The sequence below is a fragment of the Selaginella moellendorffii genome, unplaced genomic scaffold (genome assembly GCF_000143415.4).
Source record: "Selaginella moellendorffii unplaced genomic scaffold, v1.0 SELMOscaffold_12, whole genome shotgun sequence".
In the NCBI taxonomy this organism is placed as follows: Eukaryota; Viridiplantae; Streptophyta; class Lycopodiopsida; order Selaginellales; family Selaginellaceae; genus Selaginella; species Selaginella moellendorffii.
In genome coordinates this window covers 1087003-1107469 of record NW_003314273.1, presented here as the reverse complement: position 1 = coordinate 1107469, position 20467 = coordinate 1087003, and the positions used below count along the sequence as shown (strand labels likewise).

The following is a 20467-nucleotide window of genomic DNA, read 5'->3' as shown; positions in this document are numbered from 1 at the left end:
GGCATGGATGGATGACATAAGAAAATCGCGATTAAACATGCATGAGTGACAAATAACTCTAGGTGAGAAAACTATTCCAATCCACTAGCAAAAGAACCAAAGCGTGAGTGGGTTTACTCAAATGCTCTTGGATTATAGGACCGGGATGATTTGGCAGCGGATGGAAGCTTCCTCCTTCATAGCCATTCACTTTCTCACGTAGGGAGCAGATATTTGGTGTTGTTCAGCCATGGGACTCCAGCGATTGCATTCATCTCGTGCTCTATGTCGCAACTGCAGCTCACAGACGAACAACAAAGGATTTCAATCACTTGCTGCAAAGCAGATCGAGTTCTACAGCATCTTTCTGTCATTGTGTTAACTGATTGTGCGCCACCACGAAGCTGTGGAGCACATATCCATGGCACTTTCCTTCATAATTTATGCAACGTCGGAAGGCAGATCTTTGAAATAGTTTAATGAATCTCACGTGAGCAGCCCTGGATCACAAGGGCTTGCAAGACTAGCAGCAAGGCAAGACTACAAGTACTAGAAGTACATGCACCAGCTTCCATCAGGATACTGAGTTGCAAATAAAACAAGTTCATAAAAGAAGTGTCATAAAAGGTGAATTTAACCTTTTAAAAACTCTCAGTCAGCATTTACCTTAATGAAGGACAGAACGAAAGGTGATAGTTTTCACAGGTGCCGACAACACCGCGGTAGAAATCCATTCGCACGTGGACCCGCCTTGCCACGTGAGCATGTCTAGTCATTAAAATGAATGCTGAAACCTAATAACCGCTCTATTGTGTCTGTTGGTCTAGCGTTTTAAATTCTTACCCAGGTCTCGCGTGCATGAGAGAGAAGTCAAGATGTCGGCCTATATGGGAAAATATGCTGGTAATGTCTTTTCATTCCACCTGCGGCTGTTTTGCATTGACTTTTTTCCTGCCCTGCAGACGAGCTTATCATCAACGCGAGGTACATTGCCAGCCCTGGGAAAGGAATTCTTGCAGCAGATGAAAGTACCTCGACAATTGGAAAGCGTTTCCAGAACATAAATGTGGAAAATGTAGAGCAGACCAGAAAGGATTACAGAGAGCTTCTCTTTACGGCACCAGGCGTGATGAAATACCTGAGCGGCGTGATCCTATACGAAGAAGCCCTGTATCAAAAGACCAACTCCGGGAAGCCGTTTGTTGAACTAATGAAAGAAGGTGGCGTTCTCCCGGGAATCAAAGTCGACAAAGGAATTGTTGAACTCCCTGGTACCGACGGTGAAACCGCTACAACGGGTTTAGATGGACTTGGAGAAAGATGTGCAGCATACTACAAGGCCGGTGCCCGCTTTGCCAAATGGAGAGCAGTCCTGAAAATCGGTGAGAAGGAACCAACTGACCTGGCAATAGATGAAAACGCACATGGTTTAGCAAGGTACTCCATCATCTGTCAAGAGAACGGACTGGTACCCATAGTTGAGCCCGAGATTCTATCTGACGGTTCACACGACATAAAAAAGTGTGCGGAAGTAACCGAGAGAGTCCTCATTGCCTGCTACAAGCACCTCATTAACAACCATGTCCTTCTCGAGGGAACGCTGCTCAAGCCAAACATGGTTACTGGTGGCTCGGACGGACCAAAGTCGAGCAATGAAGATATTGCGCGCTACACCATTCTTGCACTTCAAAGGACGGTTCCTGTTGCTGTGCCAGGAATCATGTTCCTGTCTGGTGGCCAGAGCGAGGAGGAGGCAACGCTCAACCTCAACGCCATGAACAAGTTCAACACCATGAAGCCGTGGACGCTTAGTTTCTCGTATGGACGAGCATTGCAGCAGAGCACTCTGAAGGCCTGGTCCGGAAAGAAGGAGAACATTCCAAATGCGCAGAAAGTACTTCTCGGGCGTTGCAAGGCCAACTCTGATGCCACACTCGGGAGGTATGTTGGAGGGGCAGGTGGTGCAAGTGCATCAGAGAGCCTTTACGTGAAGAATTACAAATACTGATCATTACGGTGGATTTCTAATGCTACCTGAACAGGCTTAATTGCTTCAAACGAATAAAATCACAATAAAAGCATAGGTTACGGGAACGACGTAATTTTGTCCCTCTTTCTAAATGTAGCAAGAAAAACTTTCTTTCACCCTCCTCATTACGCTCTTGTGCTCACTTCGTGGAATCTCCCCAATTACAAGCATTTGTTGCACGTGATCGATTATTTCAGCAATCTCCTTCTTCTTAGCCGCTTCAATCTCTGCTTTCAGCTGGTGCATGTACACAAAGCACGGGTCTTGTCCCGGACAGAATGGAAGGGAAACATTCTTACTCTCTCTGTTCGCGTCAGCGCATCTGCAAGAACTTTCTCAGACTCCTCAGTGGCCAGAGCCTTTATCGTATGAGCTTCTTCACGGGCTCTGGCCAGCAGCCTATCAGCCTTGACCTGGCACCACTTTCAGGAAAATGTGTTATAACGAAGCTTTGACCCACTTCAGCATTATGGATCAGTTGCTCTGCTCTTTGCTCTTCGCGCTTTCGCAAATCAATAGCCTTGGATTCGTCGTGCATTCGAGACCGCTCCGCTTCAGCCTGAGATCACAGCGCGTAAAAAAGCTAGTTCCAGGGCAACTCCCCTGGGACTGGCAGAACAGAGCATGCACCTGAAGCCGCTGTGACTTAGCCTCCGCCTTGCGTGTGGCTGCTTCGAGATAAGCTTGTGCTTCGGCTTCGACTCGAGTCCGGTAGGCCTCCGCGATTGCTTCCGCTTTGTGGTTGACTGCCTTGCTCAGCGAGGAGCAAGCGCTGGTCAGTGAGCAGGCCGGGCTTGCCTGCTGTTGCTGCTGGAGTAGAGCCAGTGCATTGTGGATGCTGGGGTGAGGAGGCGAATACTCTATGTGGCTCCCGCTCTCAACGACGGTGTCCTCGGATTGGCCCATGGCATCCACCGCTTTTTTTCTTTCGTCTTGTCTGTCCTGAAACTTTCTGTTGCGCGCGCGGAGAGTAAAGTAGTTTTGTTCCTTTTTAACCCGGAAAAGTCCACGTGTGCCTCTGCCGCGTGGCAAGCAGATGTGCCCCATCTGTTCGAAGCTTGGGTAAGACAAAAGATGGAAACAGGTGGAGGTCATAGGAAACATTTTGTCCAACGTAGCGGCAGCTAGAGATGTTGTTGTAGCGTCGACCGTGTGCAACAAATGGCGCAACGCAGCCCAGTGCCACCTCCACAAGCTTCGCTTCTCAAGTATGGACTGGGATGCATTTTCCAACGGGGCACTCAGCACCACAGATATTGAGGTTCTTATCACTCAGACGGTCCTGCAGACGTCCTGTCTCAGCCATCTCTCCCTGTGCATTGGAGGCGATCACGAGTTCTCGGCGGCCCCGGTTATCGCGTGGCTAATCTTCACCAAGGAGACGCTGCAGAGCTTAACTTTCATGATCTACGCAGATCCGAGCGTCAACATGGGCGGGACAGGCTCGAGGCTCTTGCTCTGGGCCATATAACCATACCCAAGGTCGACCTCGGCATCCACAGGTTCCCGTTGCTGCAGTCGCTGACATTGAAAAGCGTGAGCCTGTCGTCCCTGGATGTCAATCTCATGCTGTCCGCCTGCCCCCTCGTTGAGGGCGGCTCTCAGAGGCTAGCCATCCGGAAGACTTTCAGAGGAATCAGCATTTTGGGCGTCTATGCGCCAATACATTCATTTGCAAATACAGTTCCAGTTCTACTGATTACAATGGACTGCTGTATGTCAGCCTTTAGCTATAGGCGGGAACATTTATCGATTTGTCTAGAGCTACTTGGGATTCGTGTAGACTAGCGTCCCGATGGGAATGTCGAAAGTCCTGGGCTTGTAAGGGGCGGGCGGTGGGATCTTGGGCACCACTACGGTCAGCTGCCCGTCCTGGCAGGCGGCGGACACCCCTTCGAGGTTGGCATTTGATGGAAGATTGAATTTTCTCATGAACTTCCCTGCCGGGCGCTCCGCTCTTACATATTTGACATCGAAGGTTGGGTTGTCGTCGCGCCTCCTCTCACCGCTGATTTTAAGGATGCTGTCGTTCTCGATTTGTACCTAGAGGCCAAGATGTGATTCAGTCGCAAAAATAGAGTGCAGTGTATGCCAACCCAACCTTGACCTCGCTGTTTTTGATCCCGGGAACATCAGCCACAAATACGTAGGAAGCAGGGAGCTCCTTGACGTCGACAGAAGTGCTCGCCATTGAGTACTGTGGCTCTCTTCCTTGCCGAGCGGTCTGTAGCACAGGACGCAATGAAGTGTCTTTGGTGTATAGGCACGAACCTTTTGGAGTTCGGTGGGGTCCACGAAGATGGATTCCCTGTAGTCGATTGTGCAGTCCAGCATGAAGTTGCAGGCCCTTTCGAATGCGGTGGCAGTGGCCTTGGCTTTTGTACTGTGCTGCCTGCGTTTGATGCGATTGACGGGTATGCTCTGGGGGTCCGTCCACTCGGGCCTTGGAGGCACGTCCCTACGCTGCTTCTCTTCTCTCTCCGCTACCTCTCGCGGCCTCCAGCGACCCTTGCTGGCGTCTGCTGACTCCAGAATGGACAAATCGCTGAGACACACACTCCCTCGCAGCTCCTCACCAACTTGGCATTTTGGTGCGCCTGCGCGGCCGGTGTCTCTTGACCGACGTGTACATGTGTGACGTGGGAAGGCTTTTATTCACACTTCTGTTTGCGTGTTACATTCGGAGCTGCTAGCCGCTAGCCGTATGACAGATGGTCATATGCGCTCTTGCTCTGCCGCAGTGGCGATTTCCTTCGCAGCGGTGACGATTCCCGTGACTTGGTGCTGCTGCTCTGTTGTCCCAGCGGAACCACCACCTTTCTGGGCTGGCCTGCAGCATTGAGGGTGCGGTGTGTGCAAACCGGGTCTGCAGCTGTTTGGCTGCGCGCCGAGAAGTTTGCCGCGTTCCTGAGTATGCCTCCCACGCTGTCAGCGAGGCCTATCATGACGGGAGGCTCGTTGCTGGCCGTGGACGCGGACTCGCACGCGTTGTCACTATCCTCGTTGACGCAAGCCTTCCTCATTTGACTCAGAGGGTCTGCCATTGAGAGGCCCCCGATTGCAGTTTCAATGCCTCCGCTACCCTTCCCTGTCCTGGCCTTGTTTGGCGACCGGTATGATCCAGTGGATACATCCTGGAGTCGGGTGGACGGTGCTCTATATACCTCGTGCTGGTGGCTGCTCCTCCGGCTACTCTTGGTTGACTCGGTCGACGCCCTGTGCTTGGACTGTTCCCATACCAGTTGCCGCCCACCCGAGCTAGTCGTTTCCTACAAGAAGAGCACACACAATTCTCAGTCGCTCGGGTAGCTGCCGTGAGCTTACAATGCTCTCGGTCGTTACTCTCTTCAGCGCGGGACTGGTTGGCGATGTTTTGGTGGGAAACAGGCTTCCTTTCCCTTGGCTCCATGCCGAGGCATTGTTCCAGAGGGTCACAAGAGGAGAGCTCCCGCTGCTAGTCTTGCTCCTGCTGCTCCCATCAGATCTGTGACGTCGTAATCCATCACCCTGAAGGACAAGGAGACCAAGAGAGTGACTCGCGTGGCCACATGTAAACTTCAACTCACAGCCTTCCACATGCGAGCTTGCATGTCTCTGAGAAAATGTTGCTGAGGCCCAATGACACTCCCTGGCCTCGTTAATCGCAAGTAGCCCAACACCTGCAGAACAATGAACAGTGGTGCGGGGCAGCCACCACAGCCTTTGGAAGGCGCCTACCTCATTGCACGTGAATCTAAAGTGCTTCATTATGTAGCACCCAATCAGGACTCCAGTTCTACCCAGCCCTGCCTGGATGAATCCAGCCAGCCGAGCAAGAAAACCATTAAACGCCTGTAGGCTCGGAGCATCAAAAGGGCGGGGCAGTCAACATACCTTGCAGTGGACGGCTATGGCCCCGGCAGTTTCCTCTACAATCTCCATAAATCTTTGGACAATCCGCTCAGGAGGACAGCTGAAGAAGCCCACTTTGAACACAGGCAGGAGCAACAACTTTAGACACGTCACAAGAAAAGACGCTCAACACAATCCAGCCAACCTGCCATCCGGGAAGTAGAGGTCGTAGTGATTAATGCCGTGGTCTGTGAAGCGTCGCCTGTCATACAGCCGCTTGTTTAGTCTAACAACAGCAACAACGCCCACCTGCGGCAGTCAGCAGTGAGACAAATGCGGGGTGAGGGACGAGAGGGCTATTGCCGGCTCAGCGTACCCTCTTGAAGTACTCAATGTAGTCCTCGGGCACAAGGCTTCTATACCCATACATCTGCCAGCGTACAACTTGACAACATTCTGGAAACAAGAGCGATGGGTAAACCTGGGAACGCCTTGGTGCAGGGCCACTAAAGGCAACCAGTTTGTTAGGGACAATCCAGTTGAGGTCTCCATTCTCCACCTGACACGCAGGATCCCCTCAGAGTGTTAAAAATGTTGGTAGCCAGAAGCAGGGGCACGCACTTGTTCGAAATACTCGTACTCTTCCAGGTTGAAAGTGCTGAAGTCAATCCACCCAACTTTTTTGCCTTTTGCAACTGCCTGAAGGATCCCCATTCACCCACAAAGATGGCTTACGGACGTAACTAGCATAAGCAAAAGCTTGCATACCTGAATGCAGTCGAGAACTGTGAGGTGGTATGTGGATATGCCACATGTGGGGTCTCGAAACGGGAAGTACGGTTCAAAGAGTGCCAGGGGCGAATACGCCGCATCGGGCTCCCACGACTCAAACAGCACGAGATACGCTCCAAGCTGCACACAAACTGGTTGCTTGAGCCGCCCGGTTGCAAAGTGAGGTGGGCACCGGAACGAACCAAAACTGCGGCGTTGGACTTGGTCTTGGTTTCAATGCTGGTGCAGAAGCATACACACCTCCCGTGTGCCCTGGCATCCTGAGAGCACAAGCAAGCTGTAAGTCATTCCAGATGGGCGTGGTTTGCGTCGAGGTGACCTGAAGCAAGCCGTGAAGCTTCCAGCAGAACCTGTAGGTGCATGCCATGTTGAGGGGCCCAAAGTCCTGGAAGAACGGCTCATAAATCTGCAGGGTAGGCAACAGCGGGAAGTGAGCTCGCTGCTCACTCGCTGGACAAGTTGAGAGGCCCACCAGTTCATTGTCGACGCTGAAACACAGTGCGGGGCGAGGGAGCCACGAGCCTTTGAGGTCGTCGGGCCTCTGCAGCGCTGCGAAGTAGACCTTTCCTTTGATGACCTCACATACCCCACTCCTGTCGTGCTGCTGTTCCTTGTAGACCATGGTAGGCACCGCTCCTAGAGTGGCAATGGCACGCCGTGGCCCTGGATCATGCCGGCATCACCACTTCCAGACAGCTGGGGTGGCGTGTGCCCCATAGGATCTCAAAACCACGAGAATGTATGAACCCTCCTGGCTAGGGCACCACCAGCGGCCACGTGGCGCATGGCCTTTATATCACACTCGGGGATACACATCTCATTTGTTAAGAGGCCGGTAGATTTTGGTCATCTCGCTCACCACGAACTTGAGCCTGGGCTGGAACTCATGAGGGGGAAACGCCACCGCCTTGTCCAGCAGGCTCAGCCCCTCCTGGGAGTTGATGTCGTCTTGCAGCAGCAGGGCAGCCAGCTCGTAGCAGCTGTAGGGAACAAAGTTGCTGCGCACGCACAGCGTGGGGGCGGGTGAGCAGGCGGGAAACGAACAAGCCCCCTGCTTACCCGGGAACGTTTTCAGAGTTCTTCACTACGTGGCGGAAGCAGTCCTGCGCTTTGTGCTTGTCCCCCAGGGCCTTGTGGCAGTGGCCCAGCAAGAACCTTTAACAAGAGCAAGGTAACCACAGGTAACAGAGGCTGTTTGGTTCCAAGCATTACATACCTGCACAGCAGCTTGCTTGTATTGTTCCACCGGATTTCGAACGTGCCATGGCCGCCAGCCTTGGACGTCCCCTCCCCACTCTGCTACTAGACAGCAAACGCAATCAGGCATACGTGAGTTCCCTTCCAGCCACCAACTGGTACCTGTGGCTTCTTCTGAACGTCTTCAATGGCGTCCATGTGCCGCTCAAGCGATGGTTTGTCCATGTGTTGGAACCCATTGTACACGGCTGCCAGCTCCAGTGCTGGGAAGAGGGGAGCCTAGACGCCAACCAAAACCAGCAACACTCTTATCAGGATTGCAAGCCCTCCCTGGGGACGTACCTGGCTGCTGGCCACAAACTCGTTAGCCATCCGGAGGCCGTACTGCTCGAGCGGCCCCGTCTGCTTCTTGCCCGCCACAAGCTGCGGGAGCTCACGGAGGACGCTGCTTGCGGCCTCGTGCTGCTTGTCGCCGGCCTCCCACAGGCAGGCCGCCTGCAGGCAGGCGTAGAATGGCTTGAACCACACGGTGTCCTGCCAGAGACTTGATAGTCGACACGTTCAGTTCATGAGCGTGTTACCTTGAACAGTTTGCCAAATTGCTCCGCGGCCTTGTCGAATTCCCCTTGCAGAAGGTAGCACCAACCCAGCTCGTCTATCATAAAGTTCCTCAGCCTCTGGTTGCAGCCACGGTTGCTTATGTCGTAGGGATCCGTCTTGGAGTTTCGGACGAGGGTGTCGAGTGACTTGGAAAGCATTCCCTCATATCGCTCGTAGCGGGACAGCATTATCCTGAAGATGGACCCGTTCTTCCACTGGGCCTGCACCTTGTCCAGCAGCTGCTTGGCCTCCTTTCCATGCTGGTCTCCATATGGCAAGAGGCCCATGATAACCGTGTGGTCTGCCAACACAAGCTCACGAGTGTAAAGCCATGGTCCATCTGCTTTTACGCTTACATTGCAGTAGCATGACGAAGGAGATCGGCGCTCTGGGATGGTTTGTGGCGGCAGCCTTTTGCAACAACCTGAGGCCTTTGTTCCTGTCACCCGGCAGGCCCATCACCTCCGTGGCCTTTTGGAACGAAGCGGGAATGAGCGAGACAACGAGGTTGAAGGCCCCGATCCCGAACTCGAGGCCTATCCGCAGGGATGACAGCTCGTAGTCCTCTTGGATCCCTTTCCTCGTGTCCAGGACCATCCGCTGGTCATTCCCTAGAGCGTCCAGCTGCTTTATGTCCAGCCGGGCGTTGTCGATCCTGTCGCCAGAGCTGCTGCTCATGTCCAGGTCTGCCAGCCTCTCCGCCAGGCTGCGGCTCTTGGACAGGTTGCTGCTCTTTCCTTTCTATATATCAACAACGTACTAGATAGAGAGCTTGCTTTCACACAGCCTATGTAGATATAGGTGTTATAACTCCCTTACCGAGGAGCCTCGATCGTCGTTGTCGTCGTCTTCGCTGCCCGAATCACTGTCCTCGTCGGACCCGTGCATGCTCTCGGGCACCTTGAAGCTGCCCCCCATCTTTATCCACTCTTTGGTCAGCTTGCGGAGCTTCTTCTCGCAATGCTGGTAGATGCTGGCTGTCTTCTTGAGGTTGTAGCCAAGCTTGACCATGCTTGTCCAGCTCTCCCCAGCCCCAACAATCTGCGAGTGAGCCAAGCACGCATTGTTCCCAGCCATCCCCAATCCAGTTCAGACCTGCAGCAGCGACGTGAGAAGGTAGCACTCGCCCTGGATCTGGATCGCCCACAGCCGTGCTCGTCTCGCACGGTGGAGGTGGACCATCTCCGCGAGCGCACCCTCGGCTTTGGTCTCTTGTTCTTCAGCTGCTGCCTTGGCAGCCCCAACCGCGATGCCTTTCTTGGCCATCTTTCCCAGCGCCCACGACTTGAGCGACGACACCGCCTCGTTCACCTTCTTGATGTTGCTGTGGGTGCTGAACCTGGCAATTGAATATACATTGTATCGCTCAGCCCGTCCCTCTTTCCATGCTGGGCACCTTACTTTTGAGCTTGCTGGCTGGCCAGCGCTTCCGTTTCCGAGAGGAGGGTGATTGCGCGCTCCACATCGTCTTCGTCCGATGACATGAGGGCGACGTAGGCCGCCACCCAGGCATGGTGCAGGCTGAAGCGGGGGTGGTGCAGCCTCAGTTCATCGAAAAAGTCCTCGCCCTCGTTCAACTTGTCCGAGTAAAGCAGCTCCATGCCCTTCATTATCTGCCCAAGAGAGAGCTAGCCCGTCAATCAGGTTTCTCTACATGCATTTTCCATGGCTTGCCTGCTGTTCTTCGGCATCAAACTCGGCACCACGGTCCTCGAGCGACATTATAAAGTCGTTCTTCTTGGGCTTGAGCAGATCCATTGGCACGTCGGTTGCCCTCACAAGAACCCTAAAACATTTGTCCGGTATATTCGGGCGACACGTGGCTGGCGCTCTCGAGGCTTCTAGAGCTCTCTCTCCAGCTCCTACAAAACATTTACCTAGGGCTACTGGGCAGCTCCGATTGTGATCGCACAAGGGAAAAGGATGAATCCGGATCGTTTCACGCACAAGACGCGCGAGGCCCTGGCGGCCGGGCAGGAGATGGCGCAGTCCATGGGGCATGCGCAGTTCACGCCCTTGCACCTGGCGCTGGTGCTGCTCACCGATCCCGAGGGGCTGCTCAAGCAGGCGGTGGGCGACGAATCCGCGGCGTCCCTGGAGAGGGTGCTCCGCCGCTACCTCAGCAAGATCCCCTGCCAGAACCCCCCCCCGGAGGAGGTGCCCGTCAACAGCGCATTGAGCAAGATCGTGCGCAAGGCACATTCGGCGCAGAAGAGCAAAGGCGACACGTACCTGGCGGTGGATCAGCTCATTCTGGCGCTGCTGGAAGACTCGCAGCTGTCCGACTGCCTGACGGAGGCGGGCATCTCGCCGTCCAAGGTGAAGTCGGAGCTGGAAAAGCTGAGGGGGTCCGGCAAGAAGGTGGAGAGCGCGGGCGGGGACACCAACTTCGATGCGCTCAAAAAGTATGGCAAGGACCTGGTTGAGGAGGCTGGCAAGCTGGACCCCGTCATTGGGAGGGACGAGGAGATCAGGAGGGTGGTACGCATCCTGTCCCGGAGGACCAAGAACAACCCCGTGCTCATTGGGGAGCCCGGGGTGGGCAAGACTGCCGTGGTGGAAGGCCTGGCGCAGAGGATCGTGCGGGGCGACATCCCCAGGTGCGTGTGGATGTATATGTTTGTCTCTGTTTTGACTGACTTGGATGGATGGCAGCAACCTGTCGGACGTGCGCGTCATTGCGCTGGACATGGGTGCGCTCATTGCCGGTGCCAAATACCGGGGTGAGTTTGAGGAGCGGCTCAAAGCCGTGCTCAAGGAGGTGGAAGACGCGCAGGGCAAAGTCATCCTCTTTATCGATGAGGTGCATCTTGTCCTCGGAGCCGGTGCGTGCAATGGACACTTGTTTGTCGCACATGTTGCTCATACACCATGCATGCAGGTCGTACCGAAGGCTCCATGGACGCTGCCAACCTCTTCAAGCCCATGCTGGCCAGGGGAACTCTCCGCTGCATTGGTGCCACTACGCTCGCTGAGTACCGCAAGTACGTGGAGAAGGACGCAGCTTTCGAGCGGCGATTTCAGCAGGTCTTGGTCAAGGAGCCGTCGGTGCCCGAGACAATCAGTATTCTGCGTGGCCTCAAGGAGAGGTACGAAGGGCATCACGGAGTTAGGATCATGGACCGGGCACTCGTTGTTGCGGCGCAGCTCTCTAGTCGCTATATCGCGGGTACGTAACACACCGGAATGCCCAGCGTTGCTAACACAATGTTTGGCTCAGGACGGCACTTGCCCGACAAGGCGATTGATCTCGTGGATGAGGCTTGTGCTAATGTCCGCGTGCAGCTGGACAGCCAGCCGGAAGAGATTGACAAACTGGAGAGGCAACGCATTCAGCTCGAAATTGAGATGCACGCGCTTGAAAAGGAAAAGGATAAAGCCAGCAAAGATCGGCTTGTGGAGGTATGTAGGCTCTGGGTCCTGGTGATTCTTACTGATGGTGTTGCATCAGGTCCATCAGGAGCTGGACAATCTTAAGGAGAAGTTGCAGCCTCTGAAGATGAGATACCAGAAGGAGAAGGAGCGCGTCGACCAGCTGCGTAGGCTGAAGAAAAAGCGTGAGGAGTTGCAAATCAGTTTGCAAGAAGCGGAGAGAAGAATGGATTTGGCCCGCGCAGCCGATATACGTTACGGGGGCTTACAAGAGATAGATGCTGCTATTGCGAGGATCGAGAAGGAAGCTGAGGAGAATAACATGCTAACCGAAGCAGTAGGCCCCGAACAAATCGCGGAGGTACGCCGGATTCTCTTGTTTGTCATGTCCTCAATACGTTACCGCAGGTAGTCAGCCGATGGACAGGAGTGCCTGTGAAGAGGTTGGGTCAAGACGACAAGGAAAGGCTGGTTGGGCTTGGTAAGCGACTCCATGAAAGGGTGGTTGGGCAAGATGAAGCGGTTGAGGCCGTCGCGGAGGCTGTGCTCAGATCTCGTGCGGGGCTGGGTAGGCCACGGCAGCCCACCGGATCCTTCATGTTTCTTGGACCAACTGGCGTTGGAAAGACTGAGCTGGCGAAGGCGTTGGCCGAGCAGTTGTTTGACGACGAGAATCAGCTCATCCGCCTAGACATGTCGGAGTACATGGAGCAGCATGCCGTCGCAAGGCTGATCGGTGCACCGCCGGGGTATGTTGTGTGCTTTCTACTTAGTTGTGCCGAACTAAACGAAACGAATGCTTTCCAGGTATGTCGGCTACGAAGAAGGTGGCCAGCTAACTGAAGCTGTGAGGCGGCGTCCATACAGTGTGATTCTGTTTGATGAAGTCGAGAAAGCGCATAGTTCAATTTTCAACACGCTATTGCAACTTCTAGATGACGGTCGCCTTACCGATGGCCAGGGTCGTACGGTAAACTTTGCAGAGTGCGTAATCATCATGACATCCAACCTGGGAGCCGAGCATCTGTTGTCTGGAATGATTGGGCAGACAACCATGAAGGCGGCGAAGGAAAAAGTGATGATGGAGGTGAGTGGTCTATTACCAGTTCAAGCCTCTTTGACCAACTGTTGTTGCTCCAGGTGAGAAGGCACTTCAGGCCGGAGCTGCTTAATCGGCTGGACGACATCGTCGTATTTCATCCATTGTCTCACGAGCAGCTTCGCAAGGTTGCCCGGATACAGATGAAGGAGGTGGCAATGCGCCTGGCTCAAAGAGGAGTGGCCCTTGGTGTGTCGGACGCAGCTCTCGATCACGTCCTATCGGAGGCCTACGATCCGGTATGAACTCTTTCATTCTCTCTTGTTTATCCTTCCGAGTATCGTTGTTTCAGGTTTACGGCGCCCGTCCTATTCGCAGATGGCTCGAGAAAAAGGTGGTGACGCAGCTTTCACGAATGCTCATCAATGGAGAAATCGACGAGAATTCCACAGTCTACATTGACATAAGGCCCGGAGGAACAGAGTTAGTGTGCCGGGTAGACAAGAATGGAAGAGGCACGGACAAGGACGTGTTAATAAGTGTTCCGTCGTCAACGGCGTCTAGCACAGACGCCCGTGTCAAGAAGATGAGAATAGAGGAGACGTTGGATGACGATGACGAAGACATGGAGGAATGAGAGGCACACACGGTACGACATGGACGAAGACACTCTTTTCTGGTTATTTCTTTTTTGTCCAGGGTGTCCTACCTATCTTATTGAGAAGAAATCAATTGCGTTGTCCCACAAGCTAGATGGAAACCGGTTCTCTAACAGAAACACAAGAGAATCCCGGTTGCACTCTTGACACCTAGGCCTTTGTACCTTCTTTGCCTTGATGCCATTCTTGCTTGCTACTACTGACCGCCGACCCGATGTTACCTCTGAGAAGTCGTCGAGGTTTCGGTCTTCAGTACTAGCAGTAGCCCCTGGTAGCTGCTGCTGTTTGTGTTGCATTTCCTCGTCGCATTCCTCAGTAATGACATCCATGCGTCTCACCACCTGCTGCTGGACGGCAGCTGCATTTAGCATGGCTTCCGCACTCTGAATGCCTGCCTTGCTGCTCTCAGTTTGTCCTCTAGAGGATCTCAACACGGAAAGCACCAGCTCCATGCTCAGTTCTTGCTGGATGACATCCCTGTTGCGCTCACTCCCGTAGCATGCGGCCAGAAGCGTGCCGACTAGAATCGGTGTGAGCTCGGCATCACTAAAGAACGCAAATGGCAAATCACATATCTGTAAAGAACGAAGCACGTCAAAAACAGGCTCGGAAGCCGAAGTAAGACAACAGACCTTGTGCAGAATCGTCGGGCTTTTACCCCACCTAAGTACTGCTTGGTTCCCAGTGTGCAAGAGAGCAAAATAGCCAAGAAGTAGAAGCGTTTCGAGTAGCAGTGATGCCACCTACAAAGAACGTTACTAGGTAATTTAAGAGGCAAGTTGTAAAACCTGATCCGTCGTAGTTCTCCACTTGCCAGTGCAGTACGATAACAAGAAGCTAACCAGATGGAAAAATTCCATCTTCAAATCTGGCATTGCCAACATGTTCTGCACTAGAGAGAGGTCTAGGCATGCGGTGTTGTTAAGAACCCTGAGAACACTGGTAGCAACCTCTTCAAAGTTCAACGGCAAGGCCTAGAGCCAGACAAAGTCAGTCAAACAAAAAGCAGTGGAAAGGAAATTTGCTTGCCTGGTCAGTGGAAGCAGCTCTTGGATTAGACTGCAACAGAACGGCGGTAAGCAGTGAGGGAAGGCCGACCATTCCAGTCTCGGCAATGGCCACGAGAAGAAAGCCGACAGATTTACTCGCGTACGATGGTCTCCTCAGTTCGTCCCTGTTGCTCGTTCCTGCATCCAATTTGGAAGTGCGGTCAGCCTCGACTAGCTGGTCCTCGGCAGGTTCGCTGCAGCTAGAAGCGCAGTCTGATGGATGGCGGTTGCTCTCGAGCTCGTCAAACGGCAACTCCTGTACTTCGGCCGGCCTCTTCATTCCCATCAACTTTTGAAAGTAGAAGAATTGAGCTGCCATACTGGACGGAGACTGTGCCGCCGTCAGCGTCTTTCCTCGCGTCAGTGTGTCGAGTAGCTTGAGGCCGAGAAGTACGGGTGGTGGGAAGGGCGCCCCTTCAACCTGTGGCCTGTCAAAGAGTGCAAACAAGTTGCGGAGGCGATGAATGATGTCACAGGCTACAATGAGCTCCACCAGGTCGTCCTGCATTTGCAGCTGCCGCTCATCCAAAGAGCTATGTCCCATGACGTGGGTGACGCACTTGAGCAGGTCTTCCAGGACCTCCCCAACCGCATTGAACTTGTCGTCCACAACCAGCTTGTCACCCGTGCTGCTGCTGGCCGAGCAGCCCACACTGCTGTAATTCTCGAGCGCAGTGGATAGAATGGGTACCAGAGGCGGCAGCAAGTTTCGCGCCAAGAAATAGCTTCGGTTTGCAGGAAGCGTGAGCAAGACCACCAATAGTTTGAGAAGGGCGACTGTAGTCTGCGAGGCCTCCGGTTTCGAGGTATGAGAGGCAGGAAGTGCTGTAGCAATGAAGTCAACAAGGCCCGTGTGGCGGGCAACATGCAGCTCAGCCTCTTTCCCGTCGAGGTGCTATGGACAGAAAATTAGAGTAAGTCAGGTTATATGAAGAATTATGTGAAGAGTTGGTATACCTTGATGATTTCCGCAATAATCTGGACAGTTGCCGAAGCCCCAGCTTTCCTTGCTTGCTGGAGCCTTTGCAACTCCTGTACCCAGCGTCCTAGCTTAGACCTGCTGGAGCTCTCCACCCCGGGAGCGGGCGTCTCAACAAAGTCAAATCTCCTGGTGGTCAGCCTCTGTCGTATTTTCTTTATCCGCTTCTTGAGGTGATGGCCATCGGAACTAGCCGTGGTAGTCGATGCTGCATTCGCATTTGGAGAGAACTTGACCGGTCCAACAAGCCGCATCTCACAAACCTCAGGAGGAGCGTCGTTGGCTAAAGGGGCTGGAGCGCGGCCGGCCTGTCCACCCTCTCTGCTAGAAGGCCGCCTCGACAGTGGTGAACCCTGCTCCCGCGTGTCCATAACAGCCCTCTCCCGGATCTGCTCCAGGTATATTTTCCGACGGAGAGCACTCTCGCGCAGACGCTCGGCCAACTTTTGCCTCAGCAGCTCCACCTCCTCTTCCTGCGCTTTGGCCCTTACTTCCTTCTTCCGGACTTGTTCCACGGCGCGTGCCTCCCGGGCAGCACTAGCAGCCTTGCGCTCCTCCTCCCTCCTAGCCTGGGCTTCTTCCTTTTTCCGCTGCGTGTCTGCAATACGCTGCAGCCTTTCAGCCTCGAGAAGCTTCCTGCGCTCCATTGCAGCCTCTTCTCTGGCAACATCTTCCTTCTGCTTGATTCTGAGGCTCTGGAGCCGCTCCGCCCGCCTTACCTCTGAGTCTTGAAGCTTTTGCTGGAGGGACAACTTTTTGTTTTCCTCGTTGAGTGACGTGATGAACCGCACCTCACTCACTTTGCTGCTCTCGTCACTGGCCCTCCTTGCGATCTGTGCGAGGTGCGCCTCATGCCGCGACTCTCCCCGCTGTTGGCGTGCATGCATTCCTTCTCTCAACTTCGTGCTTCGGACAGCTTGCCATTCACTGACACGATTGAGCTTCTCGGTTGTGCGCTGGAGACGAAGAGCTCGTTCATTTTCAAGTTCTCTTCTGATTCTTGTGGCCCGTGCTTGCTTCTCGTCAACTTCTTTCTTCATCTCCATGGGGGACTTCTTCTTGCGTTCCGGTGACATGAGCTTGTCATGCAGAACGCGACCACGCTCGGTACTTTTCCTTCCACCACCTCCAGGAGAAGCAGATGCCTTGGGTACGTTTCCCAGAGGGGAGGATAGGATATCCTCCCAGTTTCTCTTCTCCTTCCATGCTTCCAAAGCCGCCGGGTTCGAACTGACTTTTCCATCGCAGCGCAAAGGCCTTGGACTTGCATCATGGTCGCCGGCCTGAGAAGGCTTAACGTCCTCCTTGCATGGAGGACAGTCCAGCTTCTTCACGTCGATTGCCGCCGCCGCCACTTTGTCGACGTCCTTGTGCAGCTCCTGCCCCTTGCCATGCGGCGCTAGTGCCTGTTTCTCCTCCCGCTCCTCTGTAGCAGCAGCATTATCGTTCACCACGGGCATGGTGTCTTGCTCAAAGGACAGAAACCGGACGGCACTCCTGCGACTTGTGTGATGCGTGCTCTCGTGCTGCTTGCTGCTTGTTCCATTGTGCACTTTCTTGAAAGCCTCAAGCGACAGGGAAAGGATGTCGGCACGACGAGGAGAGGATGCCATTCTACGCACCTGAGGCAATGCAACCGTGCGTCTGAGCAACCAACAGACAACAAGAGGCTCAATCAAGCCCGTACCTCCCAAGCGATAGCATGCGGTCGTTGCTCCACCTTTGTGGCATCACTGCTGTCCATGGCTTGTCCAGAACCGGCTTTCTTCTTCTTGAGCGTTTCGAAGTTTCCAACTCTAGCCTTGAGCTCGCTGAAGTCCAGGCCAGCTTCGTTGAAAACCAGGAGAGCCTCGTGGATCTGCTCCATGTCACATTCCAGCTCGCACAGGAAGTAGAGCTCGTCGATGGCGCGATTCAAGTTCTCAAACAGATAGCACCACAGGCGGTGCCGAAACCTTTCCTTCTTCTCTCCGCCCGACTCGGCAGGGGCGGGGGCGGCGGGGGCTCCTCGGGCACAAATCCTGAATGTTTCCATGACCACGCTGTTGTCCATGTCCACAGGAGCTTCACCAACATTGTGCGCACTGGGTGACGAAACACGCTGATCCTCCTCCGCAACTGATGTAGCAACAGCTTCTTCCTCCTCCTCCGCTGCCCTGGTAGTGGATTCATCCTTGTCGCCGCCAGCAGGGAGTGACGGTGCCTCCTCCTCCACCGCCGCCGCCGCCTCCTCCTCCTCCTCCTCGAAGTCCCCCCATTTGAATTTGGGAGCCGGGGGCAGCAGCACAGTGGGCATGATCACCGGGAGCTCGCCGTCTACGCACTTGGTGGTGTCGCCCAGCAGCCGGGGCGGCAAATCCACCATTTCCTTCATCGCACCCACAACCCTAGCTAAGCTAGCCCTATCCCGGGACCGCCACGTTGCCCTAGGGTGGAGCTATGGTGGAGGGCGAGGAGGAGGATGTAGATCCGGAGGCGACGACGCTCTTGGTGGTGCGCGAGGTGTCCGTGTACAAGATCCCGCCGCGGACCACCAGCGCCGGCTACAAGTGCGGCGAGTGGCTCCAATCGGACAAGATCTGGTCGGGCAGGCTGCGCCTCGTGTCCACTGGGGGCAAATGCGAGGTGCGCCTCGAGGATTCCAACACCGGGGAGCTCTTCGCCGCATGCCCCGTGGAGGCCGGTAAGAGAGACGCGACGGTGGAGAGCGTGCTGGACTCGTCGCGCTACTTTGTGCTGAAAGTGGACGACGGCAGGGGCAGGCACGCGTTTCTGGGCCTGGGCTTCAGCGAGAGGAGCGACGCCTTTGACTTCAATGTTGCTCTCTCCGACTTCGACAAGCATGCTGCAAGGCGAGGAGGAGGAGAGCAGCATTCCCAGCATTCCCCCTCCGATACCAGCCTCGACCTCCGTCTCAAGGTGCCTCCCTCGTACCTCACCCATGCACAACTGACGCATCCTCTTGTTTCAGGAGGGAGAAACGATCAAGATCAATGTCAAGACGCGCACAGCTCAAAGCGGCGGCATCAAGAATGCAACGTCCTCCTCCATGGCCAGCACGGGGCGGATGGCGGCGCCTCTGGCACCCCCACCGGGGGGCGGGCGCATTCGCTCGCCTCTTCCACCACCACCATCTCCTGCAAACGACACAAAAATAAAGCTCCATCAATCTCCTGCATTGCCCCCGGATCCGCTTGCAGATCTGTCCCAGCTCCAAGTAAGTGTCTTTGCCTTGAAACTTTAAACTGGTGGTAACTAAGGAAACGAGCTCGCGCTCCAGGCCGGATTGCCTTCCTTGGCTAGCAATAACAACAAGAGCAGCAGCGGCGGCACCAGCAGCAAGGGCGCGGGTTGGGCAGCATTCTGAGTGAGCACTTCAGTCCACGACGGTGGCCTTGAGAATCTTGACGTCGTGAACAGGCCTGTAAGCACGAGCATGAGAAAACGCAAGACTTGACAAGCTCAAGCCAAACCTGTCGCTCTTGTCAGTGTGCACGTTTCCCAGTCGCTTGATAACATCCATCCCTTTGCATACTCTCCCGAATATGGTGTGCTTGCCTGCGTGAGCGAGAGGAGAGAGAGCAGGTCAGGCCGGGAATCTGAATAGATACCAACCATCGAGCCACGGCGTGGGGGCGAGCGTTATGAAGAACTGGCTCCCGTTGGTGTTTGGGCCGGAGTTGGCCATGGATAAAACACCCGCTCCAGTGTGCTTGAGCTCCCGGGTTAGCTCGTCCTCGAACTGCCGGCTGCATACAAAACCAAGGAATGGGAATGCTTGATTGACAACAGAGAAGGCGAAACATACCCGTAAATTGACTCTCCTCCTCTGCCGGTGCCACTGGGGTCGCCTCCTTGGATCATGAAATCCTGGCGGCGGCTCGGATGGACTGAGGTGAGAGAGCAGCGATAAGAGTTACCTTGATGACGCGGTGGAACTTGACCTGGTCGTAGTATCCCTGCCTGGCCAGCTCGCTGAAATTTCGACATGTCTTGGGAGCGTGCTTGTGGTAGAGCTCCAGAGTGAAAGAGCCCATGGAGGTGTCAAGGGTGACTAGCGGAGCAACGCTCTCTTCCATTGCGGATGTAACAAGAGCCCTAAAACAAGCAAAACCTAGCTTTATCTCGTGCCAAACCCAAAGCTCGAGTTGTAGTGCTTCCTGCTGCTGCTGCTGCTGGTGCAGGGCAGCAGCTTGCGTGCCTTGGCTCGCTCCCTCTCCTCTCTCTGCAACCTTTCAGCTCGCAGCTCCTCCAAGCTCTTCTTCCTCTTCTTGTCACCAGCAGCAGCAGCAGCACCACCACCACCACCACCTTGCAAGGCACGGAGTTAATTTCTTTCATGTACACACTGCCGCACAATACCAACCTGTTGCAGCAGCGTGATCGTGTTCCTCCGGCCTCGACTGCATGTACCAAGGCTGCGCCGTGGAGCGGGCGCCGCCCAGCCTGTACCTCTCCTCCGCCTCACCAAGTTCCTCTTGCTTCTTCTTGGCCTGCCGGATCTCTCGCCTCCGCTCCCTCTCCAATTCCTTGTCCCTCTTGTGCTCCCTCTCCTTGTGTTCCTTGTGCCTGTTCCTGGGCACCAGCGCCACACCCTTGTCGTCGTCGAAGAGATCCAGGAGCTGGTCGTGGGTGGTGAGCGGCGCCGCGGGGGCGGGCGCGGGTGCGGGCGCGGGCGCGGCGGCTGCGGCTGTCTCGTCAGGGGCAGAGGGTTGGGTGCGGCCGGTGCGCGCGCTGGTGCGAAGCTTGTCCAGCCGCGACTCGGCATCGCGATCCCGCTGCTGCTGCTGCTCCTCTTGCTGCTGCCGCTCCGCCTCCTGCTCGTCCCTTCGCACTCGCTCCCTGTTGTCCCAGTTGTAGACGTTCCAGCGCTTCTGGGGCAGGATATTGAGGCCGCCATGCCCGCCCATCTACCTTGTATGACCTAGGTACTGCAAGTTT

General features: G+C 54.9%; 10 protein-coding genes across 14 annotated transcripts; 3 read left to right on the top strand and 7 right to left on the bottom strand.

Moving 5' to 3' along the window:
• Window positions 1-854: 854 nt before the first annotated feature.
• LOC9659692 (fructose-bisphosphate aldolase, cytoplasmic isozyme) lies at window positions 855-1987 on the top strand. The gene is made up of 2 exons (XM_002969488.1): window positions 855-882; window positions 942-1987. The coding sequence occupies exons 1-2, from the start codon at window positions 855-857 to the stop codon at window positions 1985-1987; spliced, it is 1074 nt and encodes a 357-aa protein (XP_002969534.1).
• Window positions 1988-2057: 70 nt separating this feature from the next.
• LOC9659691 (tol-Pal system protein TolA) lies at window positions 2058-3055 on the bottom strand. Its single transcript, XM_002969267.2, has 4 exons — window positions 2639-3055; window positions 2469-2567; window positions 2308-2421; window positions 2058-2245 (listed from the first exon to the last, which is right to left on the bottom strand). Exons 1-4 carry the CDS (start codon window positions 3053-3055, stop codon window positions 2096-2098), a joined length of 780 nt encoding a protein of 259 aa, XP_002969313.2. The 3' UTR covers window positions 2058-2095.
• Window positions 3056-3647: 592 nt separating this feature from the next.
• LOC9659690 (17.3 kDa class II heat shock protein) lies at window positions 3648-4333 on the bottom strand. The gene is made up of 3 exons (XM_002969266.2): window positions 4280-4333; window positions 4110-4232; window positions 3648-4051 (listed from the first exon to the last, which is right to left on the bottom strand). Exons 2-3 carry the CDS (start codon window positions 4197-4199, stop codon window positions 3773-3775), a joined length of 369 nt encoding a protein of 122 aa, XP_002969312.1. The 5' UTR covers window positions 4200-4232; window positions 4280-4333; the 3' UTR covers window positions 3648-3772.
• A 308-nt stretch (window positions 4334-4641) lies between these two features.
• LOC9660324 (dual specificity protein phosphatase CDC14C) lies at window positions 4642-7399 on the bottom strand. 4 transcript variants are annotated; one of them, XM_002969265.2, is made up of 13 exons: window positions 7104-7398; window positions 6951-7037; window positions 6814-6891; window positions 6608-6751; window positions 6461-6538; window positions 6321-6398; window positions 6216-6269; window positions 6045-6148; window positions 5882-5960; window positions 5726-5797; window positions 5575-5667; window positions 5333-5515; window positions 4642-5277 (listed from the first exon to the last, which is right to left on the bottom strand). In XM_002969265.2, exons 1-13 carry the CDS (start codon window positions 7251-7253, stop codon window positions 4705-4707), a joined length of 1773 nt encoding a protein of 590 aa, XP_002969311.2. In that variant the 5' UTR covers window positions 7254-7398; the 3' UTR covers window positions 4642-4704. The 4 variants fall into 4 exon arrangements, with proteins under 4 accessions (XP_002969311.2, XP_024530218.1, XP_024530217.1 ...); XM_024674450.1 differs by having other exon boundaries at window positions 5351-5515; window positions 6216-6398; window positions 7104-7399; XM_024674449.1 differs by having other exon boundaries at window positions 6216-6398.
• Window positions 7388-9476, bottom strand: LOC112346168 (tetratricopeptide repeat protein 39C-like). Its single transcript, XM_024674452.1, has 7 exons — window positions 8785-9476; window positions 8410-8729; window positions 8171-8362; window positions 7991-8107; window positions 7848-7930; window positions 7691-7786; window positions 7388-7629 (listed from the first exon to the last, which is right to left on the bottom strand). The coding sequence occupies exons 1-7, from the start codon at window positions 9104-9106 to the stop codon at window positions 7449-7451; spliced, it is 1311 nt and encodes a 436-aa protein (XP_024530220.1). The 5' UTR covers window positions 9107-9476; the 3' UTR covers window positions 7388-7448.
• Window positions 9477-10238: 762 nt separating this feature from the next.
• LOC9659539 (chaperone protein ClpB1) lies at window positions 10239-13587 on the top strand. The gene is made up of 9 exons (XM_002969487.2): window positions 10239-11028; window positions 11084-11253; window positions 11310-11597; window positions 11649-11830; window positions 11880-12161; window positions 12209-12549; window positions 12608-12887; window positions 12941-13138; window positions 13192-13587. The coding sequence occupies exons 1-9, from the start codon at window positions 10352-10354 to the stop codon at window positions 13474-13476; spliced, it is 2703 nt and encodes a 900-aa protein (XP_002969533.1). The 5' UTR covers window positions 10239-10351; the 3' UTR covers window positions 13477-13587.
• On the bottom strand, window positions 13546-17913 carry LOC9660323. Its single transcript, XM_024674141.1, has 6 exons — window positions 17214-17913; window positions 15505-17148; window positions 14528-15442; window positions 14287-14472; window positions 14131-14241; window positions 13546-14073 (listed from the first exon to the last, which is right to left on the bottom strand). The coding sequence occupies exons 1-6, from the start codon at window positions 17898-17900 to the stop codon at window positions 13549-13551; spliced, it is 4068 nt and encodes a 1355-aa protein (XP_024529909.1). The 5' UTR covers window positions 17901-17913; the 3' UTR covers window positions 13546-13548.
• A 23-nt stretch (window positions 17914-17936) lies between these two features.
• LOC9659538 (uncharacterized protein At1g03900) lies at window positions 17937-19004 on the top strand. Its single transcript, XM_002969486.2, has 3 exons — window positions 17937-18445; window positions 18498-18743; window positions 18807-19004. The coding sequence occupies exons 1-3, from the start codon at window positions 17966-17968 to the stop codon at window positions 18891-18893; spliced, it is 813 nt and encodes a 270-aa protein (XP_002969532.2). The 5' UTR covers window positions 17937-17965; the 3' UTR covers window positions 18894-19004.
• On the bottom strand, window positions 18739-20053 carry LOC9660322 (peptidyl-prolyl cis-trans isomerase CYP18-2). Of its 2 annotated transcripts, XM_002969263.2 has the most exons (5): window positions 19447-20053; window positions 19335-19396; window positions 19142-19275; window positions 19000-19084; window positions 18739-18948 (listed from the first exon to the last, which is right to left on the bottom strand). In XM_002969263.2, the coding sequence occupies exons 1-5, from the start codon at window positions 19603-19605 to the stop codon at window positions 18903-18905; spliced, it is 486 nt and encodes a 161-aa protein (XP_002969309.1). In that variant the 5' UTR covers window positions 19606-20053; the 3' UTR covers window positions 18739-18902. The 2 variants fall into 2 exon arrangements, with proteins under 2 accessions (XP_002969309.1, XP_024529928.1); XM_024674160.1 differs by having other exon boundaries at window positions 18739-19084.
• Window positions 19582-20467, bottom strand: LOC112346084 (leukocyte receptor cluster member 1 homolog). Its single transcript, XM_024674158.1, has 2 exons — window positions 19893-20467; window positions 19582-19837 (listed from the first exon to the last, which is right to left on the bottom strand). Exons 1-2 carry the CDS (start codon window positions 20434-20436, stop codon window positions 19647-19649), a joined length of 735 nt encoding a protein of 244 aa, XP_024529926.1. The 5' UTR covers window positions 20437-20467; the 3' UTR covers window positions 19582-19646.

Excerpts from the sequence above, each read along its gene's own strand:
- LOC9660322 (XM_024674160.1), bottom strand. The coding sequence starts at position 19,605 with ATGGAAGAGAGCGTTGCTCCGCTAGTCACCCTTGACACCTCCATGGGC. Across the intron at positions 19,276-19,334 it reads GGAGGAGAGTCAATTTACGG|CCGGCAGTTCGAGGACGAGC; the intron begins GTATGTTTCGCC and ends TTTTGTATGCAG. Across the intron at positions 19,085-19,141 it reads CCCCACGCCGTGGCTCGATG|GCAAGCACACCATATTCGGG; the intron begins GTTGGTATCTAT and ends TCGCTCACGCAG.
- LOC112346084 (XM_024674158.1), bottom strand. The coding sequence starts at position 20,436 with ATGGGCGGGCATGGCGGCCTCAATATCCTGCCCCAGAAGCGCTGGAAC. Across the intron at positions 19,838-19,892 it reads CGATCACGCTGCTGCAACAG|GTGGTGGTGGTGGTGGTGCT; the intron begins GTTGGTATTGTG and ends GTGCCTTGCAAG.
- LOC9659692 (XM_002969488.1), top strand. The coding sequence starts at position 855 with ATGTCGGCCTATATGGGAAAATATGCTG. Across the intron at positions 883-941 it reads CTATATGGGAAAATATGCTG|ACGAGCTTATCATCAACGCG; the intron begins GTAATGTCTTTT and ends CCTGCCCTGCAG.
- LOC9659691 (XM_002969267.2), bottom strand. The coding sequence starts at position 3,055 with ATGGGGCACATCTGCTTGCCACGCGGCAGAGGCACACGTGGACTTTTC. Across the intron at positions 2,568-2,638 it reads CTAAGTCACAGCGGCTTCAG|GCTGAAGCGGAGCGGTCTCG; the intron begins GTGCATGCTCTG and ends CTGTGATCTCAG. Across the intron at positions 2,246-2,307 it reads CGCTGACGCGAACAGAGAGA|CTGAAAGCAGAGATTGAAGC; the intron begins GTAAGAATGTTT and ends TACATGCACCAG.
- LOC9660324 (XM_024674449.1), bottom strand. The coding sequence starts at position 7,253 with ATGGTCTACAAGGAACAGCAGCACGACAGGAGTGGGGTATGTGAGGTC. Across the intron at positions 6,539-6,607 it reads CAGTTCTCGACTGCATTCAG|GCAGTTGCAAAAGGCAAAAA; the intron begins GTATGCAAGCTT and ends GGGATCCTTCAG. Across the intron at positions 5,668-5,725 it reads TTAGATTCACGTGCAATGAG|GTGTTGGGCTACTTGCGATT; the intron begins GTAGGCGCCTTC and ends ATTGTTCTGCAG.
- LOC112346168 (XM_024674452.1), bottom strand. The coding sequence starts at position 9,106 with ATGAGCAGCAGCTCTGGCGACAGGATCGACAACGCCCGGCTGGACATA. Across the intron at positions 8,108-8,170 it reads AGTTTGTGGCCAGCAGCCAG|GCTCCCCTCTTCCCAGCACT; the intron begins GTACGTCCCCAG and ends GTTGGCGTCTAG. Across the intron at positions 7,630-7,690 it reads AACTCTGAAAACGTTCCCGG|CAACTTTGTTCCCTACAGCT; the intron begins GTAAGCAGGGGG and ends GTGCGTGCGCAG.
- LOC9659538 (XM_002969486.2), top strand. The coding sequence starts at position 17,966 with ATGGTGGAGGGCGAGGAGGAGGATGTAGATCCGGAGGCGACGACGCTC. Across the intron at positions 18,446-18,497 it reads GCCTCGACCTCCGTCTCAAG|GAGGGAGAAACGATCAAGAT; the intron begins GTGCCTCCCTCG and ends CTCTTGTTTCAG. Across the intron at positions 18,744-18,806 it reads CAGATCTGTCCCAGCTCCAA|GCCGGATTGCCTTCCTTGGC; the intron begins GTAAGTGTCTTT and ends CTCGCGCTCCAG.
- LOC9659539 (XM_002969487.2), top strand. The coding sequence starts at position 10,352 with ATGAATCCGGATCGTTTCACGCACAAGACGCGCGAGGCCCTGGCGGCC. Across the intron at positions 11,029-11,083 it reads GTGCGGGGCGACATCCCCAG|CAACCTGTCGGACGTGCGCG; the intron begins GTGCGTGTGGAT and ends GATGGATGGCAG. Across the intron at positions 12,162-12,208 it reads GCCCCGAACAAATCGCGGAG|GTAGTCAGCCGATGGACAGG; the intron begins GTACGCCGGATT and ends ACGTTACCGCAG.
- LOC9659690 (XM_002969266.2), bottom strand. The coding sequence starts at position 4,199 with ATGGCGAGCACTTCTGTCGACGTCAAGGAGCTCCCTGCTTCCTACGTA. Across the intron at positions 4,052-4,109 it reads TCAAAAACAGCGAGGTCAAG|GTACAAATCGAGAACGACAG; the intron begins GTTGGGTTGGCA and ends CTTGGCCTCTAG.
- LOC9660323 (XM_024674141.1), bottom strand. The coding sequence starts at position 17,900 with ATGAAGGAAATGGTGGATTTGCCGCCCCGGCTGCTGGGCGACACCACC. Across the intron at positions 14,242-14,286 it reads GGAGAACTACGACGGATCAG|GTGGCATCACTGCTACTCGA; the intron begins GTTTTACAACTT and ends CGTTCTTTGTAG. Across the intron at positions 14,074-14,130 it reads GCCCGACGATTCTGCACAAG|ATATGTGATTTGCCATTTGC; the intron begins GTCTGTTGTCTT and ends CGTTCTTTACAG.